Source organism: Emydura macquarii, unplaced genomic scaffold (genome assembly GCF_026122565.2).
Source record: "Emydura macquarii macquarii isolate MOO-44397 ecotype Brisbane River unplaced genomic scaffold, CSIRO-AGI_Emac_v2 contig_3451, whole genome shotgun sequence".
NCBI lineage: Eukaryota > Metazoa > Chordata > Testudines > Chelidae > Emydura > Emydura macquarii.
The window spans coordinates 7,269,409-7,292,985 of record NW_027133588.1 but is presented as its reverse complement, the minus strand read 5'-3'; the positions used below and the strand labels follow the sequence as shown (position 1 = coordinate 7,292,985).

Below are 23,577 nucleotides of genomic sequence, written 5' to 3'. Positions count from 1 at the left end.
AACAAAACACAACAAAAAAACCAAGTGACCCATTTTCACTGAACGATGAAGGAAGATGATTGTTTTTTTAAATGTTAGAATGTGCTCTGTTGCCATAAATTAATACTAGAATTTGCTCACAGCAGCACTCCAAATCTTGGTCTGTATTGTGGGGTTGTAGATAAATTAAGATGGGCTCAATGATATCTGGAGTAGTTTAAACTACTTGATATCTAACTGAATACCTTTTTTTGCTGTTCTACCTCAGTATAGTAATTATGGGATCAATGGAGGAACCACCTAGTGAAACTGTATGGCCTGTGCTATGCAGGAAGTCAACTAGATGGTCATAAATGGTCCCTTCTGGCATAAAGTAATTAATTCTATGAGTCTGGTGTTAATTTCCATGAAAAAACCTTTAATGAGCCCAAAATATACTACAGAAAGCAAAAATTCACTGGTTGCATCTATTAAGGCGGAAAAGAAATTCTGTGAGGCCATTTGTGTGTTTTTCAGTTCTAGCAATATTTTAATTAATTTTTTCCCTTCAATATTTCCTAACTTTTTTCACAACGTGCCAAGAATCTTCTCCAAAGAACATCTCAGTGGATCATAAATCACAAAACACCCTTGTGCCAAATATAGCAATTCCATGCATGACACAGTAGTAGGAAAGTAATGCATGTTTACTGTCTATAATGCAATGAGTGTTTGGAAAGAAGTCAAAGAGCAAAAAGGGACAGCATGGCTGTTTCTTCAATCTCTCCCAGTCTGATCAGCTCCTCTCCCTCATTTTCCACGTGCTTTTCTGAGGCTGTGTTGTCTTATTTCCTATTCCTTTGCCTAACCGCCTTATTTCCTTTGCACCCAGACATAGTTCTTCACTGCTGATCTTGGCAGCTCTAGACTCCTGCTGGTGGCTCCCGTCCGTGAGGGCATTTTCTTTTTATTCTCAAGTGCCTCCCCAAGAGACACTGTTTCCTCTGCCCCCAGATGCTTTTACAGGTCTCCAGACTCTTTGCAGAGAAAAGCCTGGAAAACTGGAAGTGTCTGAAAGCCACCAAATCCAGGCACCATGTCACCACCCACCAATTTGTGAAGTACCACCAGTGAGCTCTAGATTGCAATTTGGAAATTGTGCAACAGTATATAAGATTATATACTTTGCTTCACAGGCCTCTCTATCAGAAGAGCGTTGTGATAATTGCATCAATAACCACATACTAGTAAGGAGGTGAGGAAAAGAGCAGGAGCTGTTGAAAAGAGGCTCCTGAAATCCTTGTTGGGTCAAAGTCTTGGGCCCCGATGGTTTAAACATTGTAAAATAGACTTGAAAAGGCTTATTTGAACGTGATTACAACATCAATATCAACATGGACATTTGATTTCACCCAGTGTATTAATGATTCTGATACAACAGTTAAGAATAAAAAGGAGATTCATCTGATCAATGACCATTCTTTTGTTACACATTAAGCTTCATGTCTTTCAAAACTATTGAAAAAAATTATACTAAGATTTTGGACATTAACTTGTGGGGACAAGTCATTTCACTGCATACATGTGATCCGACTATCAATACAACTTAGTTACCTCTTTTTCAGCTCTTTTTAAGTGGTTACACCGATCTAGAAACTGATATCCTGCCATGACCCATTCCTTCTGTATTAGGCTCTGAAATCCAACAATTGTCCGAAAATAAGGATCCAGCATTACTTGAATGAGAGAGGCTACAAAACAGCTCAGGTCCCGTCCTTCATCCTCTGTGGAACACATTAAGAGCATTTGTGTATAATTATATAAAGAGGGCAGAAACTGGTAATTCAGATTAGGGTGAATATCAAAATACACTTACACTGCAACACAATGTAGCCAGAAACTTTACCTCAGTGAACCTCACGCTCTAGTTAAAATTCCCAACGATATACAGCACTGGTATGTAAATAACCCTAACTCAAGAATAACTTGCTAAGTGTTTGTCCAAAAACCAGATGCTTACCATTTGATATGGGCTGAAATGGAGAGAGTCCAAATTTGTAGAGAGCTTCAAACTCTCTTTCTGAGTTATAGGTACTCTGAATTGGTGTGCAGTACCGCTTTTAATACCGTTTCTGGCATTACTACCTCCAGAAGGAGTATCAGAGTCAACTAATCAACTCTGCCCAACACTGAAGTAATTCTTAGAAGCAGCATGTTATCTGGGGAAATGACCAAGACAGCATCACATGCCAGTTAAATATATAATATAGCTAGAGTAGACAAACATTCTGATCTACAAACTCACTTAAGTCTATAGTTTTGATTTTATCACATCAGATGTGCATCATCAGAGGAAAAAAAGGGGGGGTGGGGAGGATTTACCCGATGCTACTGGTTGTTACAGTACAGGTACATATCAACTACAAGGAGGGAATTTTATTAAATTAAAATATTTTAACACTTCAGTAAAGTATACAGACCCTAAATGTAGTTTACCTAACATCTTAAACATTGCAACCTACCAATCATAACAATTACAGCACACTATACAATTATATTACCTTGCAGAACTACTGAGACATGCTTACTGTCTAGCAGATATACGAGTTCAGCAGAATGCTTAAGGAAGGATCTAGGCAAAAAGAAAAAGTGGTTTAATTTAACTGTTAAGACTATAGATATTGCACATTTTCTAAGCAATGAGGATGGGCTTTTCAAAAAGACTGAAGGGATTTGGAGCACAACTGCCATTGATGTTCGCTGTGATTTATGCTCCTAAGTCACTTAGGTACTTTTGAAAATTCCCATCCCAAATCAAACGTATATTCAAATCATATAAAAACCTCAGCTTTTCCCAATACGATTGTAGTACCATAAAAATGCCTGTCTGAATACTGCATTTGTCATGATGCTCATTATAGTCCTGATACTACAAAGATCTGTGTGCGTGCTTAGTTTGAAGCATACAAGTCTCACTGAAGTAGTTACACTTAAGCATTCACTTAAGTCTTTGCAGGATTCAGGCCTATATATGTAGTGTATGTTTAAGTGTATAAACCTTCCAAATCTCTGTCTATTTCTCTCATTCATTTTACAATATACAAATCCCATCTGTATTTGTTTTATCGCATATTTACACGTTGATGAAAAATTAAAGACACTATTAACCATTACTTTCTAGTCATAATATTTGTACGTACCTGACATACTCGAGCCAATGAGTATTTTCCAGCGAGGATAACCATTTCTCTTCTGTTTCTTCAAAAGGTTCTGCAGCAAGAAAAGTAGGAATGTCTGGATGCATTTTTAAATAGCAATTTACTTTAGCTAGTTTTGTTAGCAAGTCAGATCAACAGACTACGCTGCCCGTAATTTTCCACATGACTTTAAATCCTCAGAAAAGCACAAAGACTACTTTAAGCACTTACCTCATGCATGAATAAAGCCCAGGTCTCAAAGAGGAGAAAGCGAATGTAGATCTATATTATATTATATTATAACCTACACGCACCAACACACTTTATGTAGAATTTCAATTGCAGGTAAGTCAATTGCTTCCTAAAAAAGTTTGACACATTACATTCTTGTAACCATATCCCCCAACGTCTCAACAACAACAAAAACAAACACACACACACTCCAGAAGAATGATGATATCATGACTTACCATTAACGCATAATTGTTTGAGTTTGATAAATGCTGCCTGGATTTCCTGGATACTGGGCAGGCACTTGTCCAAATCTGATTTGTGAATGTCACTTCTCTGTGGATGACTTCGAGTTATTGCATTACAAATCCTAACCCAAAAAAACCAAACTGTATTACTTGACAAGGAGAAAAGCTTTTCAAATTAAGTTGTGCAGAAAACAGAGAAGTGTAAGCATCTGAAAGCACTTAAAAATAGGTGCCCAGTTTCCTATTTTTTTTAAAAGGTTTTCCTTGTAATTAGAAAGGCAACTGGCTTCCATAGCAAAGATATTCGTTCAAAACAGCAAAATGGAAGAGCACAGGCTTCTGATCAGCATTCAGCAAGAATACATGTCATACATTTTTGGTCGTATGGAATGCCATGTGGAGGCAAAACTGTTAACACATTTCAGAAACATTCAGTTCCCATTATTGTTGAGACATATTTGGAAACATTGAAAAACAATGTATTGTTTAAAAATCTACAAGAAACAGCGATCCTTTACAGCAACACAGACAGGGTAAGAAATAAAGCCTTTAGGTGGTATCGAACTAGGTGGTATTTCTTGTAACATATTCCAGTGTATATAAGTAGAGGCCTGGCCAGGTGATCTGAGTACAGGGCTGGAAGCCTAAACTCCTCAGTTTTGTCCCAGTTCCAACACCAGCTTTCTCCAGTCTACAGTCTTGAGAAAGTTACATAACCGATACCCCTCATTTTACAGTCAGAGAAACTGAGGCAAATAATATAAACATTAGGTAATGTTGACGATGAAAATCTATTATTCAAGAATTCTGGCTATAACTAGACCACCAAAACCCCAATAGTGGAAGTAAAAGTTTGAGGGACATTGTATCTTAATTACAAAAGCTAAACTGATGATCTTTAGCCAATTTTCAGTGTTCAATAGCTCGCAAAACACCTACGATAGGAAAGCAGTGTATAAAAGCATATGCCAAGAGAGTCTGATTAACGGCCCAACTGCTTCTTCTTTAAATGTATGGCCCCCCCTTTTTTTTTTTTTTTATAATTAAGTATGAAGCAAAAATACACTAATAGTTGCAACAGAAGGTTTACAAAGTCTCAACAAATTAAAACACAGACCAAAAAGATACCAAGCAAGTGATCTTGCAAGGTGGTGTGAATTTCTGCCAGATATTAAGGGCTAGAGTCACAAAAGAACTTAGATGCCTAATTTGTCACTTTAGGCACCTCAATCCCATAATCAGGTCCCACTAGGATTCAAAAAACCCCACTCAGCTGCCTACACATGCTTGGCCACTAAATTTTTTCAGTCAAAGCTACCATAGCTTACCTATGTTTCTGCCTCTGAGTATGGTACTGTAGCCCCAAGTCTGGTATCTGGACATCTACGTCCGTCCCAGCATGATGCACAAATGGGAAATACAGGAGTTTTCCACCTAAGTCCTCTGCATGGCCTGATCTGGTAACGGCGCTTACAGCTCATCTATCACATTGGGTGCATATGGATGAGCTTACTCAAAATGGTGGAGGGGGGAGGAGGAGGAGCAGCTCTCAACTTTTAGCTCAAGTGGTTGGGGTACTCGCCTGGGATGTGGGAGATCTTTGGTTCACTGTCCCCTCAAGAGGGAGAAGAGATTTGAACTGGGAGCTGCATCCTTTCATGTGAGTGGGCTATAGGATTTTCTGATTTGGGGCTCCCTTATTGCAATTATGAAGTACAGCTAAGCATTCCATACAGGCACTATTTGCCTCATATTATACGTCTGATTAAGAAATTGTGCTAGGTTATCATTTACCTTTGATCTATTTTTCTTTGTTGCAATACATCTTTAATGTTGGCCATTCTCACAAGAGCACTCCCATTAGAGTGATTCCAGCACCAAAACTAACAGAAAGAGATAATTTGTTAGCATTGCCGGATAGCCTGGGTATACAGTACACAAAACATGTTCACTCAGACATATCACTGTCATGGACATTGCACAGCAATCGTGAACAGCAGCAGAATAAAATTTACACTTACTGGCATTCGTCTTCCAATAAAAGAGTAAGAATAGAGCTTTAGATCTTGATCTGCTAAGGACGATGGGACGACAAAGTATTCCGGAAGGCTTGGGGGAGAAAACACAACACACAGTCATTTTTCTTTTAGGTATTTTACCTACTTTTCTGGAAATAAAAGGTTGTAATCCAGAAAACATAACAAGGAGTGTTAGTGCATAACAACCTGTGCCACAGAATGACAATCCAAGTTATACGGGCTATATTTTGTCACAGTATAATGACAGCCATGCTGACTTCTGTTACCACACTCTTCCTCGCGCGTTCCTGCTGAGTCACTCACAATACCAGCACTTCTGGTATTATGATGGATGGGCCACTCACACTCCTAGGTCCCACCACTACAACTGCTTGGATACCAGGAGGAAAAACAAAACATGCAATCTTCGCACTTGGTCATTGGCAGCAGCAGTGTATGTGTTGGGGGAAAGGGAAAAGAGGAGCACAGATCTCCCCACCTCCAACCAAACCATCTGAAAGTAAGCCAAAAAATATGACCCAAACAGGAAGTCAAACCCACAGCGCCACTTACTGCACTGGTAGCTTACCAATATTAGTACTATAATGTGCTAACTGGTTATTCTGCCCTCCATGGGATCTGACCCTGAGGAAAAGGAATTCATGGATGGTGTGCATGCATAAAAGTGGCCCACTAATTAATTAATATATATATTTATTAAATTAAATTAAATTATAGATGAGACCAAAAGCGGGCCACCGAGATAAACGAGTGTGTAAAGAAGCACTTTAGCAGCAGTCAGTCAGTGCTGGTCAAACTGATCCCATTATTTTACTCATTTCCTCTTATAAAACTTCAAATCTTGCTAATATTTCTTTTACAGGCATACACATTTGTATTAAACATTACTAATCGTTTGTACCGCAAGGATAAAACTATAAAGAATACAGTAAAAACAAACCTGGATTTTTTTTGTCACTTAATTTGATATAAATATAGTAATAAGCTATGGGATACACAAGACAGTCAAATTGCTCTGACTCTTGGGGCATCTCTTCAAAGGGATTGTGGCTATTACAAAACATTTTATAAAAAGTCACCTTAGATATCTTTATAGAACCTTTACAAACACTCATCTCTCATCTGAATACATCGGTTTCCCTCCCCACCTCCCCAAGTATCTGCTCTCTCCTTGGGCTACTAGAAGAATATCAAAGTGATGCCAGAGTCAAATTAGCTTTTTTTTTCATTCTTTGTTTAAACTTACCAAGTAGAAATCATGTAACCTTCATTAACTGAACAAACTCTCCATTCTGCCGCGCCCGTTCTTTTGATTTCTCTATCCCAGTCCGAGTAAGTTTCAAATAAAGGAGTCTGTTGACCACTGCCACTGCTGCCGCTGCCACTGCCCCCACCTCCTGGGTCTATTCCATTCACTGTTGCTAGGAAGAAGAAAACAATCAGTGCAAGATTTATAAAAACATCCCTTTCAGCTCTTCGTCATGCAAATTGCTATAATGCTCTCTCCCACACCACACAAAGGTAGTTAAGCATCTCTATTAGAAGGGATGTTGCCACTTTATAGAATAACCAGTAGTGGTACTGTTTGGCAATATGCAAGAGTGACAAGTGTATCTTTCCTTCTGTTTTAACAGACCAAGCAGAGGAAAACTGCTGTGCTGGAAGACAGAGGCTAAGGGAAATTGGAAACAAAAAAGTGTCAAATTAACTCATGGGGGTCTCCCTCTAAATCACGCCAAAACTAACTCCATATTACAATATTGACCTGCTACAATACACTATTCTTTTTTAAAAAGGAAATTCTGTGTTAAAAAGTTATTCTTGTAGCTCAATTACCACCTGCCACTAAAAGTAAAGTAAAGATTCTGAGCAGTTTGACTATTATTGAGTCCTACCCCTTACAAGGCAGGGCTGATTCATCTCCCCTTACACTGTTTCAGTTTTTCTTCTGCGGTTGCTTTTCAGGCAAGCTATTACATTCAGACAGTGAAGAGGTGAAAGAAGCTGTTGATTTTTTTATTTTTTTTTTTGCTGTTAACACAAAGGCTATGGTAAAAATTGCTGAAGTAACAACTCTTAGTAACATCACATTAAATTATTCATCCTGATAAAGCTGATGGGGGTATTCTGGAGAATAGCCTTGGTTCTACAAGACAGAATTGTACTATGATACTGAGTTAAATTCAACTGTTCTCTCCTTATAATGACAGAGGGGTGGTCAGCCATGCTAATTGGAATTACATTTTGTTTTCTGAAACTTATTTTGATTTTAGTTGTAAATGAATGACACAAATTTAGCCCAAGTCCTGTGATCCGATCCATGGGTGCAACCTCTTTTGTCGACAATGGGAGTCTGCAAGGGCATAAGGATGTGACCGAGCAGATCAGACTGCAGGATTATGGCCATATCATTGTCCCCGTAAGAGTCTTTGCCTGCTGTTTATACATCAACATTTCAATCTGTTCAGTGGTACAGAAGCACTCTCTCTTTTTATGCTTTTCAAAAGAAACCTATGCCAAAAATCAAGATAGAAGTGGTATTTATGTTCCAATGGGCTGTTCAACTAACACCCAATATATAGTTATTTACATTGGCCAAAGCTTCAACCCGCTACCAATTCTCTTATTATCTATGTATATACAAATTACTACTGTGCCAATCACCACGGTATCTTTTACATAAAGTGTGCGTGGAGGGGGAGGAAGGGAAGAGGGAATTTGAAATTATACCCTTGAACAAATGGCATCTCAAAAGCTAATCTGATGGTTTCTTTTTTGTTGGTTTCCAGGTGATTTAAAGATATTTCAAACTAGAGTAAGAAAAAAAAAGTTATATTCAAGAACCGATACTAAAGCAGTCCCTTTATATTTCTCAGTGACATCAAAATAATGCTGATGCCCAGATTATTTGTATATGCGTCATCTTTTTATTTCCTAAATGCTTTATAAAATAAATAGAAGATGGACCAATTCCTGCAGATCTAGTTAAAGTTTCAGATTAGGTCATAAATGAAGATTAATTTGATAACCTCATCCTACTGTCATCTGTGCACATCACAAAAACCACCACATACTTGATGCCAAGAGGGATACTTTCTGTTCTGTAGGCCCAGAAATGAAACAGCAGGGGATGCTGCCGGCCGGGCATTGTCATGCACTGACAAAACAAGCTGTATACTCACCCACACATTAGAGATAAAACACACAACCTTAGGAGTCCTGCACAAGGTGTGGGACCTGATTTTCAAAGGTAATAGGTACCTAGAGATGCAGATAGGCACTTACTGGGATTTTCAAACATGCCTGAACAGACTAGGTGCTCAGCTCCCAATACCTTTAGGAATCTGGCCCTTAGCTCCCAATATATTTTTGAAGGGGACGGGCGTGGGGAGAAACGTCAACTTTTATTTGAATTCAGAACAGTGAAGTATGTATGCATGCAGTAATTTGCTTCCTCCCTCCACCCCCTCTTCATGATTAAAACTATTAGTGTTTTAGGAAAGGTGAGAAAAAAGCTCACCTGTGCAAACTTGGGTTGGTTTTTTTTTTGCTGTCTTTTCACAGAGGGAAATACTAGTATTATTAATACAGGTGGTAAAAACATACTGGGAAGAAAACAATACAACATGAGCCATATGTTCTTCTGTGCAAAAGCACAGAGAACTGGAAGAAATAATGGAAAAAACACTGCAGCTTCCATTTTCCCTGGGAGTGGCAAGGGTGCAGCTTGGCTAGAATGCGGTGCTGGAAAAGTGACCGGACCACCAGGGATCCCAGCCATGACCACTGCAGAGCATGCCTTACTGCACAGCGGGACTTCGCACGCTGAAGTGCTCTCTAGCCTTCTCTACTCCAAGCCACTGCAACACGGCAAGACCACTTGCTTCGTTCACTGGTTCACTGCAACTCTGAAGGATCAACATTAGCACACTGCTTATTTTACCCACTTTGTGCAGCTCTTCCACTGGCCCTTTTCCCATGTGGCACAGGGATATTTCATGGAGGGGGGGGTAAAGGTGGCTTTATGGAGGTTGTGGTGGGCCCCGCATTTCGTTTACCTGCTTCTGCCTCTCCAGTTCCCAGCTGTGGTTCTCTCTACAAATTTGCTCCCTATTGGGCTATGCAGCTGGGGGGAGGATGTGGAACTTAATGAAGTCCTTTTTTAAATGGCTGCCCATTTTCAAGTATCTGCCACTTGCACTGTCACATACGAACCTCTACTTGAGCGTGCATGCACATGCAGAAATGAGCAAACACTTCTTTTTCATGGAATTACTCATTCAAATTTTCAAACACACTCATTCCGCTTGTATAGTAACTAGATCCTTTGTTTCTAATGCAAATGGCAGAGTAAAGAAAAGTTTCAATGCCACTGAACCACATCGGCAGCACTTTCTACATGTGATGGAATTTGTAGCCATATATCGGCTGGGGAGCATGAAGCAGTGACCTTGCAGCATTACACTAGAAATGAAGTTCCAAAGGCATCTTTTCCAAGCTTACCGAACTGACAAGGTTCAGTTGGAGACTGGCCTTGAGCAGAGAGGGTGTGCTCCAACTCAGCAGGGGTGGTGGAAGATTTGAGTGGGAGGTAATACCTAGTAAGCCTCTAGGAAAGGAGGTATGGAGTCCCAAGTTGCACCAATCCTCCTGCAATACCACCAGAAGACACACTTATTCCCAAGAGAAGGGCAGGTGAACAAACCTGCCTGAAGGGGGATTATCTAGGTACCCAGAGTATCAGTATAGACACACACTAGAAGGATTTAAGCGTGGAATGAGAGATAATGGTACTCATGCTGGTATGGATAGTTTTGTTTTGGATAAAGCTAAGTTTGTTTTGTTTTTGATAATGAGTTACCATCACACTAATTAATTTATACACAGCAGGGGGCTCAGGTGCCGTGTAAACTAATTTAAGTCACCTTCCAGAGCAAACTTCAAAACATTCCTACCATTTTGGCTAAAAGTAGCCAGTCTTACTAACATTAAAACACGTGCACATATGACAGAATGGAAAAAAATATTTACACAGTTACCTGGATGATGATATTTTTTCCCAACATATTCAAATGCAAAGAGGAGCTGGAGATCTGTTGGCTGGGAATAATGTGCTATGGCAAGGCACACCTAAGGAAAAATAATTTTGTTTTTACTGTTCAGCATTACTTGAATGTAAAAGTACTTTAGAGTAAGAATCAAAACATCTGTTCAAAAAAAGGAAGTGATTACCAGGAATTATGGCACTGTAAGAATATAAACAAAAGACTGATGTTAAAAAATGGTCTGATGTAATATTTGCAGATTTGATTTAAGAGAAGGGGATGACATATTTTGATATTTGATTCAGTTGGCTAATATTTGCTGGAAAAATGTTATAGCAGTCAACATTGTAAGGTCAATAACTCATCTTACATCAAGAGTGACTTGAAGTTATAGACTGATTTAAGTAATATAATTTCTCAGTGCTTTAATAGGACTTAATTTTTAGCAGAAAGATTGCCAGCTACAGAATATACAATTCTCAGTTTATCGACAGCTACACACAAGCTGGTGTGTGTGTGTTTGTGTACAAATCAGAGGGGAGCAGATAGAGAAAACGGCACAATGGGGCTCCATTCTTGTTTGGTCCTTAGGCATGACTGTAACAATCACAAATAAAATAAATAATATGTAAGTCTTGTGTGTTAGAGCCCAACCCTCATATTATTTCTTGAAACAGCAGCCTCCCATTTTTACCTCCAAGGCCTGCACGAGTTATGTTAGTCCTGCAGTAAAATAAATCCCATTCCCTGATGCAGGGGACAGATGGCTCCAAGAATTTTGGAATAGAAGTAAAGGGATTATCTAGGAATAAGGAATGGCCAAACCGCCATTATGTGGGGTGCTCTCCTCCGTCTAGTCACTTCTGGCTTGTTTTTCAAAAGGGCTGAGCACCTGTAGTTTCCCATCAACTTACAATTTAAATGGAAGCTATGGGTGCAGAGCCCCTCTTGGGGGAAAAAAAAAAAATCAAGGTATTGTGTTATTTTGATCAGGCATGAGAATTTACAATTAGTTACATATATCAGTAAGTGGCCTCTTCTCCATTCCTGAAATGGTCTTGAAAATGGCTGTCAGCCTGACGACTGTGGGCCTTGCCCTTAGAAATTCTGCCTCTAGATGACTGGTATTTAGTCAGACAAGGAAACACCTGCTTATCATATTAGAAAGTCTGTGAACTCAGCAAGTGCCAACATCTCTTATAAGAATGATCAGAGTAGACCAGGCTGAGTCATTGTGATCTGCAAGGAGCTGTTGAGACCTGCTACCCAGAGCTTCTTGACATTCAAAGCACTGAAGAGTCTCCTGCATGGAATCACGGCTACTGCTGCCACAGGATCATGGATTGAACATCTTAAAGATGCTTTTGGTTTTGAATACTTAGACTGAATGTCTTATTTATCTTTTCTTAAACACACTTACTGATATGTAAATAGCATTGCATCCAAATGCAATGGGACGATTCAAACATTAAGAGAGGAAGCTAGTTTTTGAGAGGCAAAAAATACATTTTAATTATTTATGTATTCCAAGTTGTATCAAATTACATATGAAAAGTAATACAATAGGCCAGTTTTCACAGGTACCGACTGCACTGACTTTACTTGAAGTTGTAGGCGCTCACCATTTGATTTTTTCAGGCTTGAAGATTGTAGGCAAAAGCTCATGTAAGAGGAGGCTATGAAACCTAGACATATATACTTTGTGCCTCTTCACACCCCAAGCACACCATAAAATACAGTATGGCCACTTGATTTGCCAAAAATGATTTTGTTAAAGATTTTAACACGGATAAAGTCTTAAACCTTTAGTAAGATTTATATTAAGTAATCCTATTCAATAGTAAAGAGACCTTAACAAGTTAACGTGGGCAAAGATAATCAGCAGTATGACTATTCGTTTTTGTTGCTCAGTTTGCGTTACATTACAAGATGACGACCCACATGCACACAATGACAACTGCTGGCACCTTCACTACAAAGATCACACCCCACTCTATTAGGTATTTTTGGTACTTCATCAAATTTTGCCTGCCACCTCTTTATTTTGCCACATTTTTGCCACTGTACGGCAGAGTTAGGTACACGTAGGGCACTATTTAAAAAACCCAACAACATTCTTTGCTTCCAAGGGGTTGAGAAAGTTTTCATGTTTTGTTTCTTTTGTTATGGGGAAACATTTTTTTATGGTTATACACATGAAAATAAGATGGCTGGGGCAGGCCATGAAGGGATTAATAATACTGATGGCATAATGCCTCAGAAGAGTCAGAGAGCACACTCGGGCTGAACTCTTTGCAGGGATTACTACGGTATTTCTAGCCCTTATGTCTCCCACACATAAAAAGAGCTTATATTGGCTGTTTTCATTTTGATTTGGCTTTTGATGAGAACATTCACTATTTATAGAATCAACTTTTAATGGCTGCGTATGACTAATTGTAAACTGGGTTTTTTTGCACACTATAAAGGTCATTAAAATCCTTACACAGTCTTAAAAGAACAGTCCCATATTCCTCTTCTCCCATATTAGTGTTTTCAGCTCAACAATGAAACTGCAGCTCAAAACAGGTTGAGTCTGATGTCATTCCTGGCAAAACACCAATCTAAGTAATCACTGGAAAATTACTTAGCATGGGCTTTGAAAGCAGATTGTTAATTAAGCAGATTCTTGGTTGGTTTTTGTTTGCCTTTTTTTTTTTTTTTTTTTAAAACACACACGCGTGCACACACACAGGTGGTAGAGGACGGTTGGTCCATTTCTTTAAAAGTGGTCACAAACTTAAGGTGAAACACGGTTCATTACACTACTGATTATATACTCCATTTAGGAAATTATTTCAGCCATTTCACGGTGTTCCAAGAGTAGGACAGGATAACTCCATTTGAATTGCTAGAAGTCACGCACATGAAATTTCGATATATACTTTGTGTTTTAACATACAAATCTTAGCTGACTGGCAAAGTAGGTATTCATTTTAATATCAGACTTCTAGACTTCAGAAAGAGCATCTCATACTGTTGCTATTTCCAGCTATGTAATTTCTGTAACATAATGAGCACCTTTCTTATCCTATTAAAAAGGATAAGAATCATTCTAATTAATTATTTGATTAATCAATCAATCTATTGCACTAAAACAAGAACAGAGGTTGCAAACGTGTATGTGCTGGGCTTAATTCTCTAATTTATCAATCAGTTTTACACCAGTGTAACTCCACTGAAGTCAGCAGAGTTACTCTGAATACACACTTCTATGGGATAAGAGTCAAAGCCCCCTAGTTGTACTAGTCTGATTAAATTTGAGACTTGAAGATGAACTGCGAGCAGCACAGAAAAGGCTCGAGTTCCAAATCAGAAAATTAAAAACAGCTAATTTTAAAATAAAGTTGTTGAAACCTGACTCCATCTCCATTTACCTGCCATGGCTTGAGTTCAGGATTTTGCGATATTACCACAACTACCTGAAACAGCACCTTCCTGCATTGTTTTAGGTGGTAGTGACCTTCACTACTACAGGGAAATGCTAATCTTGGAGTTTGCAAAATAAATTGAGGAGGGGCACCTTTTCAAAAATCTTTATTTTAATGCAGAATCACAGAAAAAGTGAAAATGATTTAGGTCACATATATACATGGTCCATCTCTCCTCTCAATAAGGCTGTTACTTACTGCATTTTTCTAGTGTTTTGTCTATTTTTGTTTTAATATGTTAACATACTTGTAATTTTTTAGTTGAAAACAAAAGCAACTATTATCTAAGATCCCAAATCACTATGAACACATATGTAAATAATCTTTAAAGATCACCATTAATTTCCCTCTGGAATACATGCAAACCTGAAGAAAATTCAGTATTTATTAAAAATTAAATAAGATTTAATGAGGTTTACATATGCAGTGAAGCAAACAACTGGAACACAAAAACAGAGCAACTGCCAATTCAGGCCCTGATTCTGCACTGTGAACTCAGCAGGCGGACTGCTGCAGCCAGAGGGACCCCAAATGACGTGAATAAAGTGTTTCTCAGGTGCAGTTGTCCACCTGTGCTGATCATAGTGTGTAGAGTCAGGGCCTTTCTTTCTTCCACATAAATGTTAGCATTTTGTTCTGCTTTAATTTTCACTTGGAATTTTAGACCAGTGAAACTAATGCATCCTAACAACAATTTATTTGCTGACAAGCACTAAAGCCAGATTTGTTCTCTATTTATTCCTGACTATGCAACTCCATATAGTAGCGTTATTGTCTGTCTGGGACTTTAAAGACAAGCAAATTCCATAGTTCTCAGAAGAATGCCATCCGAAGCCGAAAGCTCTTAAACTAGAGGACAAGCATGTTTTGCAGGAAGTGTTCTTGTACCAAACTGATAAATGTTCAGTATTTCTGCCAACTGCAATTGTGCAAAACCGCAGATATTCTGAATCATCATTTAAAAAACATGAGAACAGTTTTCATTTATAGGAGAGATAGTTAATTAAAAAGTAAAATGATGGACTTAATTACCCCATCAGTGCACACTGTTGCAAACTGCATCTCCCTGTACTAGCAGGGCCGCAAGAGCAATTCCATATCTCGGAAATGCAAGTGACATTTGCACTGCAAACCTCCCCACCACATTTCTAACAAAGTAGGAGAGCTCTAATTCAGCATCAAGGCTCATCAGCCGTCCCATTAGCGGAGGCCGACGGAGGCACGTACCAGACAAGCACATGACCCTGGTCATGCAGGCCATTCAACTCCCCAGCCCACACCAACTGCTTTTACAGTTTCACTGGCTGGATGCAGGCTCCCCATGGCATTGCAACTCTGCACTGGAGGCAGAGGTTTGCCAATGGAAAGGCACGTAACAAGGACTGAATCGAGTTTCATGAATACATGTTCCGCATTTGTGAGTGCTCTTTTTGCACAGTGAGATAATGACCCTCTTGACCCCAACACACAGGCTACATCTATTGTACAAGCTAGAGGTGTGATTCCAGCTTGCATGGATGGACTTGTGCTAGCTCTCATTTGAGCTAGCCTGGCAAAAATACCAGGATGGCCACAGTGGCACTGATAACAGCAGTAAGTACTAGAAGCAATAAGCTCATCAAGGGATTCAGGCAGATTTGAACTCAAGGGTCAACTAGTGTTGTCACTGCCTATGTTACTATTTTTAGTGTGCTAGTTCAGATAAGAGCTAGCATGTCTGACTGAAAATCACACCCCTAGCTCGTAGTGTTGTTTTAGTCTCAGATAATGGTCCTTAGCTCTTATGCCATTCTCAGTCCAATTTAAAAAGTTAAGGGAATTTTCTTCTACTTTGTAATAACTCTTAGGGTAGGTCTACACTGCAATATGATACCCGCATGGACTCCAGGGGCTCCGGCTGCAGGGCTCTATAATTGCAGTGCCGTGCAGATGCTGGACTTGGACTGGAGCCTGGGTTCTTGGACCCTATGAGAGGAGAAGGTACCAGCCCAAGTCTGGATAATTTTATAGCCCCACAGCCTGGGCCCAAGTCAGCTGATATGAGCCAGTCATGGGCATTGTATTGCAGTGTAGACATACCCATAAAGGCCAATTACATGCAGCATCTATTTAGTTTGTGTGTAACAATACAGAAAGCATAGGTAATAGGTAAGAGTATAACTATTTCTACACACTGAAGATTAAGTTGCAATTGTTTCTCATTTCAGAATCTTTGTTTATGAAAACATGTTAATTATTGAATTGCACAGTATTTTCTAGTAACCCATAAAAGAAACACTAAAATACAGTTTCTCAAAATGAAACGTAAGTACATTTTTTTAAGCACTCCAAGGGCCTATGCCTCCAAAGGCTCTAAAGACATAGGCACCTTCGAAGGCCCAACAAAGGTCAGACCTTTGATGTTCCTGAACCTGACAGATAACTAATTCCAATGATTTGTGTAACAAACAATTAGAACATGCTCAGTCACCTTTTGTGTGAGCTCCTCAATCTGGATTGGGTCTCTGCAATATTGTCGCTGTGTACAGAAGGTGGCAACTGAAAACAAAAATGTTACCTCCACTCAGAAAAAAAAAAAAAAAAAAAAATATGGCTTGTGGGAAGTAGGGTGACCAGATGTCCCAGTTTTATAGGGACAGTTGCAATATTTGGGGCTCTGTCTTATATAGGTGTCTATCACCCTCACCCCATCTTGATTTTTCACACTTGCTATCTGGTCACTCTAGTGGGGGGAGAGCTGGTTTTGACTGAACAGGACTCAGCATGGATTAGTTTTTCTCCTTCTTCCTATTTAGTTATGTGTCCGTGTATATAATTTAGATCACATAAACCTCACACACTTTAAAAAGGTTTCTCAGAGGAATGGAGATGGGGGTGTTGGAGACTGGAAAGACCAAGAAACTGATACTGTATTTAGGCACTTCAGAGTGTGCACCATTCTGTTGTATTGCCAAGTCCCACAGGCATCATCAGGCAACATGCCAAAGGCAAAATATTGCACCCCCCAAAGAAGTGATAATATCACAGAATGATATATCCCCAGTCAGTCTTATTTGATAATACTGAAATTGGGCCATAGTATAATTAGGAAAACAGACTGATTTTTAACACTTCAATATTGTGGCACCAAATACTTATTAATTTAAAATTAAGTGATACATTATAGTTAAACCTGTGCAGTCAGTAAAAATCTCAGTCCTCAAGATTTCAAACCTTTTAAATTGCACTCTTAAGCCAGCTGCTGTAATGGCCAGAAGACAGCAGTCCTTTTTGATGATTAACACATTTAATTATAATTGAATTTAAATTAAAATTTTTGGTTTTTCATTACATTGTGAAAATCGCCATTACTTCTCCTTTCAAGTTTCCTGGCTTAAGCCTTCCTCAACCCTATTACTCCTACTTCCCCTTCCTCCCACACCTATCTGTTTTCCTCCATTCAAGACTTTTCAGCTTTAAATTGATGGCAAAACAGCAGAATTAAATTGTAAAATGCTGATGGGTCTGGAGATTCCCCCCATTATTCACGAGTCCAACCCTGTATCTACATTCTTCTGGATATAATGTCCCCCAAATGGACATGTAACTTAAGGGTGCAAGGGAGCATTTAAGAAGTGCATTGGCTGCTTCTCCATAGTTAACACTGAAGATAGTTTCTTATTATAATCTTGATTTTCAAACCCCTTCATAATTTCCCGCAAAATAAATTAATCCTCCTGAAATTTCAAACATTCTAGCATCCCAAGGTAAAAGATTTTCTGAGCATAGGTATAGGCTGGGTATAGGCTGTAGGTGGGGAAAATCAGAAAAATGAGCTTTTCAAGTTGTATCAGTATCATCAACACAGCATATTTGTTTACAAACACAGTCAAATAATCAACTAAATCAGGATGTCTACAATTGGCTTCAAACTTAATTTTTTCCCACTTAAGAGACAGATCAGTACTATCAGTTCCTGAATGTCTCATGCCTGCTGGAATACTAATAAGCAACTTTGCTACTAGAGCTTTTTCCCCATCCTCTTCCTCCCCAAACAATATACGCTCACTCCCTTAGGGTTGGGCCCAAGGCTGAAAATACTGGCGCACACAATTCAAGGGACTACTCACATGACTCAAGTTACTCAGCTTCAGAGGTGTTCGCAGTATCAGGCCTCCAGACATCAAGTGTGTGGAAAGGTTAAAAGGAATTTAAAGCTATCTTAAAAAATAATTCTACTCACAATGTTTCTAAATACCAGCTTTTAAAAAGAAGCCAAAGTCTTGGTTGGCAGAGTGCAACTCAAAGTTGTCGAAGTTTCCAGCATGACTACATTTTTTGATGTTTGACTATGTTTAGATATCTCAAGGTCTTCTATAGGCACAGTGAAAAGGTAAGTGTCTTTGTTTTTCTTCAACAGTGACTTCATTCATAACACAGAGGAACACAGCCTAAGGAGGCCATGCTCACTTTGGGAGAGAGGAGAATTCCCTTGCTTCAACCTGCACAGCCAAGTTCAGTTATGCAAGATTTGCCAAGTTAAATGTCATGTTGGGGATTTGATTTATAAATCATTAAAATTCAGTCACTATAACTGCTTTATTGGTAGGCTTCTGATTTTAAATGGAAGGTACCTCAGACCGCGGAACTCAATCTATAACAATAGGTCAGTTCTACTATTTGACTTTTCTTCCCAATTATTTTTAACTGCCAAGAGAGAAAAAATGCTAGCTAAGGACCACCTTTTTCTAACTGTTATAAATCTCGCACATATGTCTTGAGTCAAATTAGTCTGACCAATTCACAGTCCATGACAGTACTGCTCAGCTTTATGGTCTCATTACCCAATATTTGAAACAGGCATCCTTCAAACTAAACTGTCCAATCAACAAGACCTTGGAGGAATTTATAAATATACAATTCCCTACAACTCATAGTTTTCATGAATAGTTCATAACCTAGCACAAAAAGCAGCACACAAATCCATCAGCCAAAATATGGTATAGCAGACACATTTTGATTTTTCCCAGAGGAAAAGTCGGGATTTCTCTACAACTTTATACAGCCTTCACTACACTATGCCACCTTCGAGCCAAAGAAAACTCGACAAGATTTTCTCTCAATAGAATTTGACAAGGCCCTGCTTTTTAAAGATGTGGCCCTCCCTTTTTGCACCCACAAATTGTGGGCAAAATTGTAGACAGAATTTTGTACCCACAATTAATGTCATTTGGACATTTATCTAAACCTGTGGACACAAGTGATGTTAAAGGAGTCTTAAAAAATTGTAGGTGTGAAAAGGCTGACCAGGCTTCCCTAACAAAGATTCACCAACAAACAAAACAGTCTCTTATTCACTGCTGTAAAACTAGGTATGGAAGAAACGGGCCAGATTAAAAAGCACGCCACAGCACAGATTTGAAAGATGTAAGCTAAATGTCTAGAGACAGAAGTATCTGATCCGAGATACCATAGGTCCCTTCTTTGATTAAGCTGCATCCTAAAATAATCCAATTAAACAAAATCCTGACTAGACCAAAACTTCAATTACCTATGCAAAGTGTTCTTATTCTGTGTTCGCCAGAAAGTTGATTTCTTGTCATTCCACCCTCCAGAGAAGGAAAGATGCTTCTACTACCTAAATGTACTTTGTGCACATACATAATTTTGAAGCCCAGAACCCACATAATTAAAAAGTTAAGATGTGCATTAACTGTTTCTTCCATTCCCTCCAGCAAACACATTCTGATATTTGAAATTTGAAAGTTGACTCACTTACAGATCACAGGCACCATGTTGTATAATAATTTGTACTTATATAGCATTTATATATTCAAAATACTGTATACCCTCACTCTAGACCAATGGGTCAATGAGCTGAAATGGTTATATAAACTGAATTTCTGCTCATCAAAACAGCTATTTGAACCTTCCCAGATCTTTATTGGTTAAAAGAACCTGTTGGTTGGTTTATTTTGTTAGTGCCAACTAACTAGGCATGTAAAAGTGGTGATGCCAGATAAAAAATGCAACTTGTACAAGCAGGGTATTTTTTTTTTTTTTAAATAAACAGGAAAATGAAGAAAAAGTGCAGAGAGCCAGAGAACAATTCAACAGGAGAGGCAGGAAAGTTTACATCATCAGTACTGGAAGAAAATGCCAACAATCGAGGTTGCTTGTTTAATGAATACAAACCAGCTTGCAGGTCAGGAAAAAATCCTTTTATTTAAACACTGAAAATATGAATGCAGCTAATAAATTATCTAATGTGTTTTGGATGGAAGATGCTACCGTTTTTACACTCTCCTTTCCTCCCCCCTCCCCCAAGGGATCAGACTTTTTCTACATCAGTGTTCTTGGAATTTGAAAGCCCAGCAGCAATATATCAGGAAGTGTTAATGAATGGTCTTGTTGTTCACCCTTTACTGAACTCCAAACATTCACTTGGAATTTTTAACAAATTTGGAACTCCAAGCATTTGCCAGAGAATATCTGTTATTCAAAGATTCCAGGAAGTATATTTAAATTTCAACATTCTAACCTTGGGTAACTTTAGGTTAAAAGCTACACAAATGGAAGTACATAACATTTTCCATTTTTTACTTGTAACAAAATCTCTACAGTGGGATGTGTATTTCTAATATATCATCTGACTGCAGACTTGGAAGCTTTAAACCAAGAACCTTTAAAATACTGGTTCCCTAAATCTGCAGTCAATTTTTAAAGTAGAACAGATTTGACTTCACTAATGCATAGAAAGAGTGCACTTACCTGGAAAGGAAATTATAGGCATACACTGTAAGTGCACATTAGAAAATATTTGCACAAGTTTCCAGTTTGTGCATGCACATGGCTAAAATATACGTTTAGCACTGTACATGCACAATAGGAGATAAGTGAGTACACATCTGGAAGGGAACATATAAAGCAGATGTATAAACGTGTGTCTACTTGAGGTGAAAAAATCAGGCTTTAAGGTTGAATGGTGCAGGAGACTGGTAACTGGCCTTTCACCTTTAGGTCATTGGTCTGAATATGACCTCTCGCAATGGCAGAAAATGGATCATCACCCAAAAGTTGTGTGGTGGCATATGTAAAAGGGAGTTCCATTTTCTAGTGAACAGGTATCCACATCAAAGCACATCACTATTATAATTAGCACACCTGTTGACTGCCTCAGTAGAAAGAATGAATGGGAATGGGAGACTAAACTACTCACCCCCTCACTGAGGGATTTCCAGAACAAAGTTAGGAAAACAACACTTCCTGTAACTGCACCTCTTAAGTGAGCAGAGTTCAGACACTACCTCCTTTAATCTAGAAGCATTCATAATATCTACATACACCAATTTTTAGGTATATAAACCTCATCTGTAGAAGAAAAGATTCATATTTCACCCCGAGATGATTTTCTGTAACCAAAAATTATCTTAAAACACTATTATAGATACATATATGGGTTTTAGAAAAACTACAAGGTGGTTTTTACTTAAGAAAGACAAATTCAATCTCACCAATCTCTATCAAGAGCTTAAAAAAAAAAACTGAGAAGTTCCATAATACCAGAGCTGGAATTACACATACCCCAACACAATAAGGAACTTTAAGGAAAAATCGCATGTTTTTAAATACCTTTTTTGCACTTTCAGGGCCTGCTTCATCAAAACGAAATCGAACAATACGGAAATCTTTGCAATAAATAATTAATTCTGTTGGATTAAATTTAAGTTTCTGGTTGGGACCAAGGACCTTCTGTTTCCTCTTTGTGTCATTTACTAAAAAATGAAAAACAAAAACAAGACACATTGTTAAAGATCAAGCAGAGAGTATATACTTAGTGACATTCAGATGATACCAGTACTGTGAAAATTAGTCATTCCAGAAAGGGGCAACAGGCAAGGTCCAAAGAGATAGACTGTCAAAATTACAAGATAATCAGTACAGCGATGCTTATCAGCCTTTTGATACAATCTTAATAAATACTATGTGATCTTATGCTGGATTACTAAGGTCCAAAAGCTGGTGCTTCTAAATAGGGTAAGAGTGTCTCTTCAATTTTAAACTTAACTAATACTTTCTACTTAATTAGCTTCAAATTTACAGCTTCAAAATCAGAAATAAAACACACTCTAGCCATAATTTCTGGCAGAAGACAGAAATACACCTCCAGAGGTTGCTGATTATAGTGGTTTTTAAACAGGTCATCAAAGTCAGAGAAACAAGACCACCTTAAAATAAAAACCGCAATATAATGCTGTATTTTGTTGTGTATGGCCCAATTGGCTGTAAATAACTGAAAAAAGATAACTAATGGTGATAAGAATTACAATCTAAAATCATAAGGTGGAAGAGATGTTCAACTATACGTAAAAGTAGTTATAAATAAAATGGAAAACCAACAGTTGTTAAAAAGGTACTATTTCTTGAACAATTATGGATTCAGAATCGTAATCTCATACTTTGAAAGAACATGAAAACTGGGTTTAATGCAAATCTTGCAAAGTGTCTCTTTTCAATTTTACTCAGTCTTTATATTGCTTTTCTGATTTACAAATTTAAATTTAGGCCTAACTTCATAGAAAGATTAATAAAGTCCAACCTTAATAACTGTGCCTTAATATAGAAAACACTGATCATTTTAAACTTTAATATACCAACTCATCTTTTAAGCTTTTCATAATACTTAAATGGCTTTTCCATACCTGTGACAATTTGTTCAATGCATGTTAGTGGCACATCATGTTCACCAAGGAGCAGGTTTTTATAATGGAATTTCTGGAAGAAAGAGAGAAGCTCATAACAGGAGTTTTACAGCCATATTGATTTTAGCATAGGATTTTACAACATAGTTTAAAGAGAACATGGACAGATATTTCTCAAATAAAAACAATGTAGATTGTATAGAAAAAATAAAAGTTAAACAACCAATATTTACTTTGAGTTTTTTAGCCTAATCACAAATTCTTTCAGTTTCAAGTTGGCTGCAGTTTAAGATGAAAAACCATAACTGCAACTATGAAAAGAAAAATGACCAAAAAATCAAAGCTTCCTTTTTATAACACCAGATGTAACAAAACAGATTAAGTGTGGAGGACTGGTCCTCAGAGCAGTTGCAGACTCCAGGTTGGAAAGTTCAAAAACAATACTTCAAGCCAAACACATAATTAATGTATATACTGCAATTAGCCATCAGCTACTATTGCCACATACTATTTTACAAGTGTAGGAGCTTCAAGGAATAAGTGCGTGCAAAGGAGTGTAATTTTTATAGTTTACAAGTCTAGACTCATAACTTGAAGAGTAGAAGTGATCCAACAATATTTCTCTAATCTAACATGCTGGATTGTGGGTTGTTAGAAAGAATGAGAAAAATGCCAGCAGAAGAGAGAAAATGGCGAAGAATGCATCTG

At 38.1% G+C, this 23,577-nt stretch overlaps 1 protein-coding gene across 1 annotated transcript in view; it reads right to left on the bottom strand.

Moving 5' to 3' along the window:
* MTMR10 (myotubularin related protein 10) overlaps window positions 1–23,577 on the bottom strand; it is a 57,591-nt gene that overhangs the window by 5,445 nt on the left and 28,569 nt on the right. The window contains exons 4-13 of the mRNA XM_067534552.1: window positions 22,870–22,942; window positions 21,800–21,942; window positions 10,713–10,803; window positions 6,920–7,094; window positions 5,656–5,743; window positions 5,429–5,517; window positions 3,626–3,756; window positions 3,159–3,228; window positions 2,520–2,590; window positions 1,573–1,742 (exon numbers count right to left, since the gene is read on the bottom strand). Coding sequence (XP_067390653.1) covers window positions 1,573–1,742; window positions 2,520–2,590; window positions 3,159–3,228; window positions 3,626–3,756; window positions 5,429–5,517; window positions 5,656–5,743; window positions 6,920–7,094; window positions 10,713–10,803; window positions 21,800–21,942; window positions 22,870–22,942 — 1,101 coding nt within the window. The remainder of the gene's footprint in view (window positions 1–1,572; window positions 1,743–2,519; window positions 2,591–3,158; window positions 3,229–3,625; window positions 3,757–5,428; window positions 5,518–5,655; window positions 5,744–6,919; window positions 7,095–10,712; window positions 10,804–21,799; window positions 21,943–22,869; window positions 22,943–23,577) is intronic.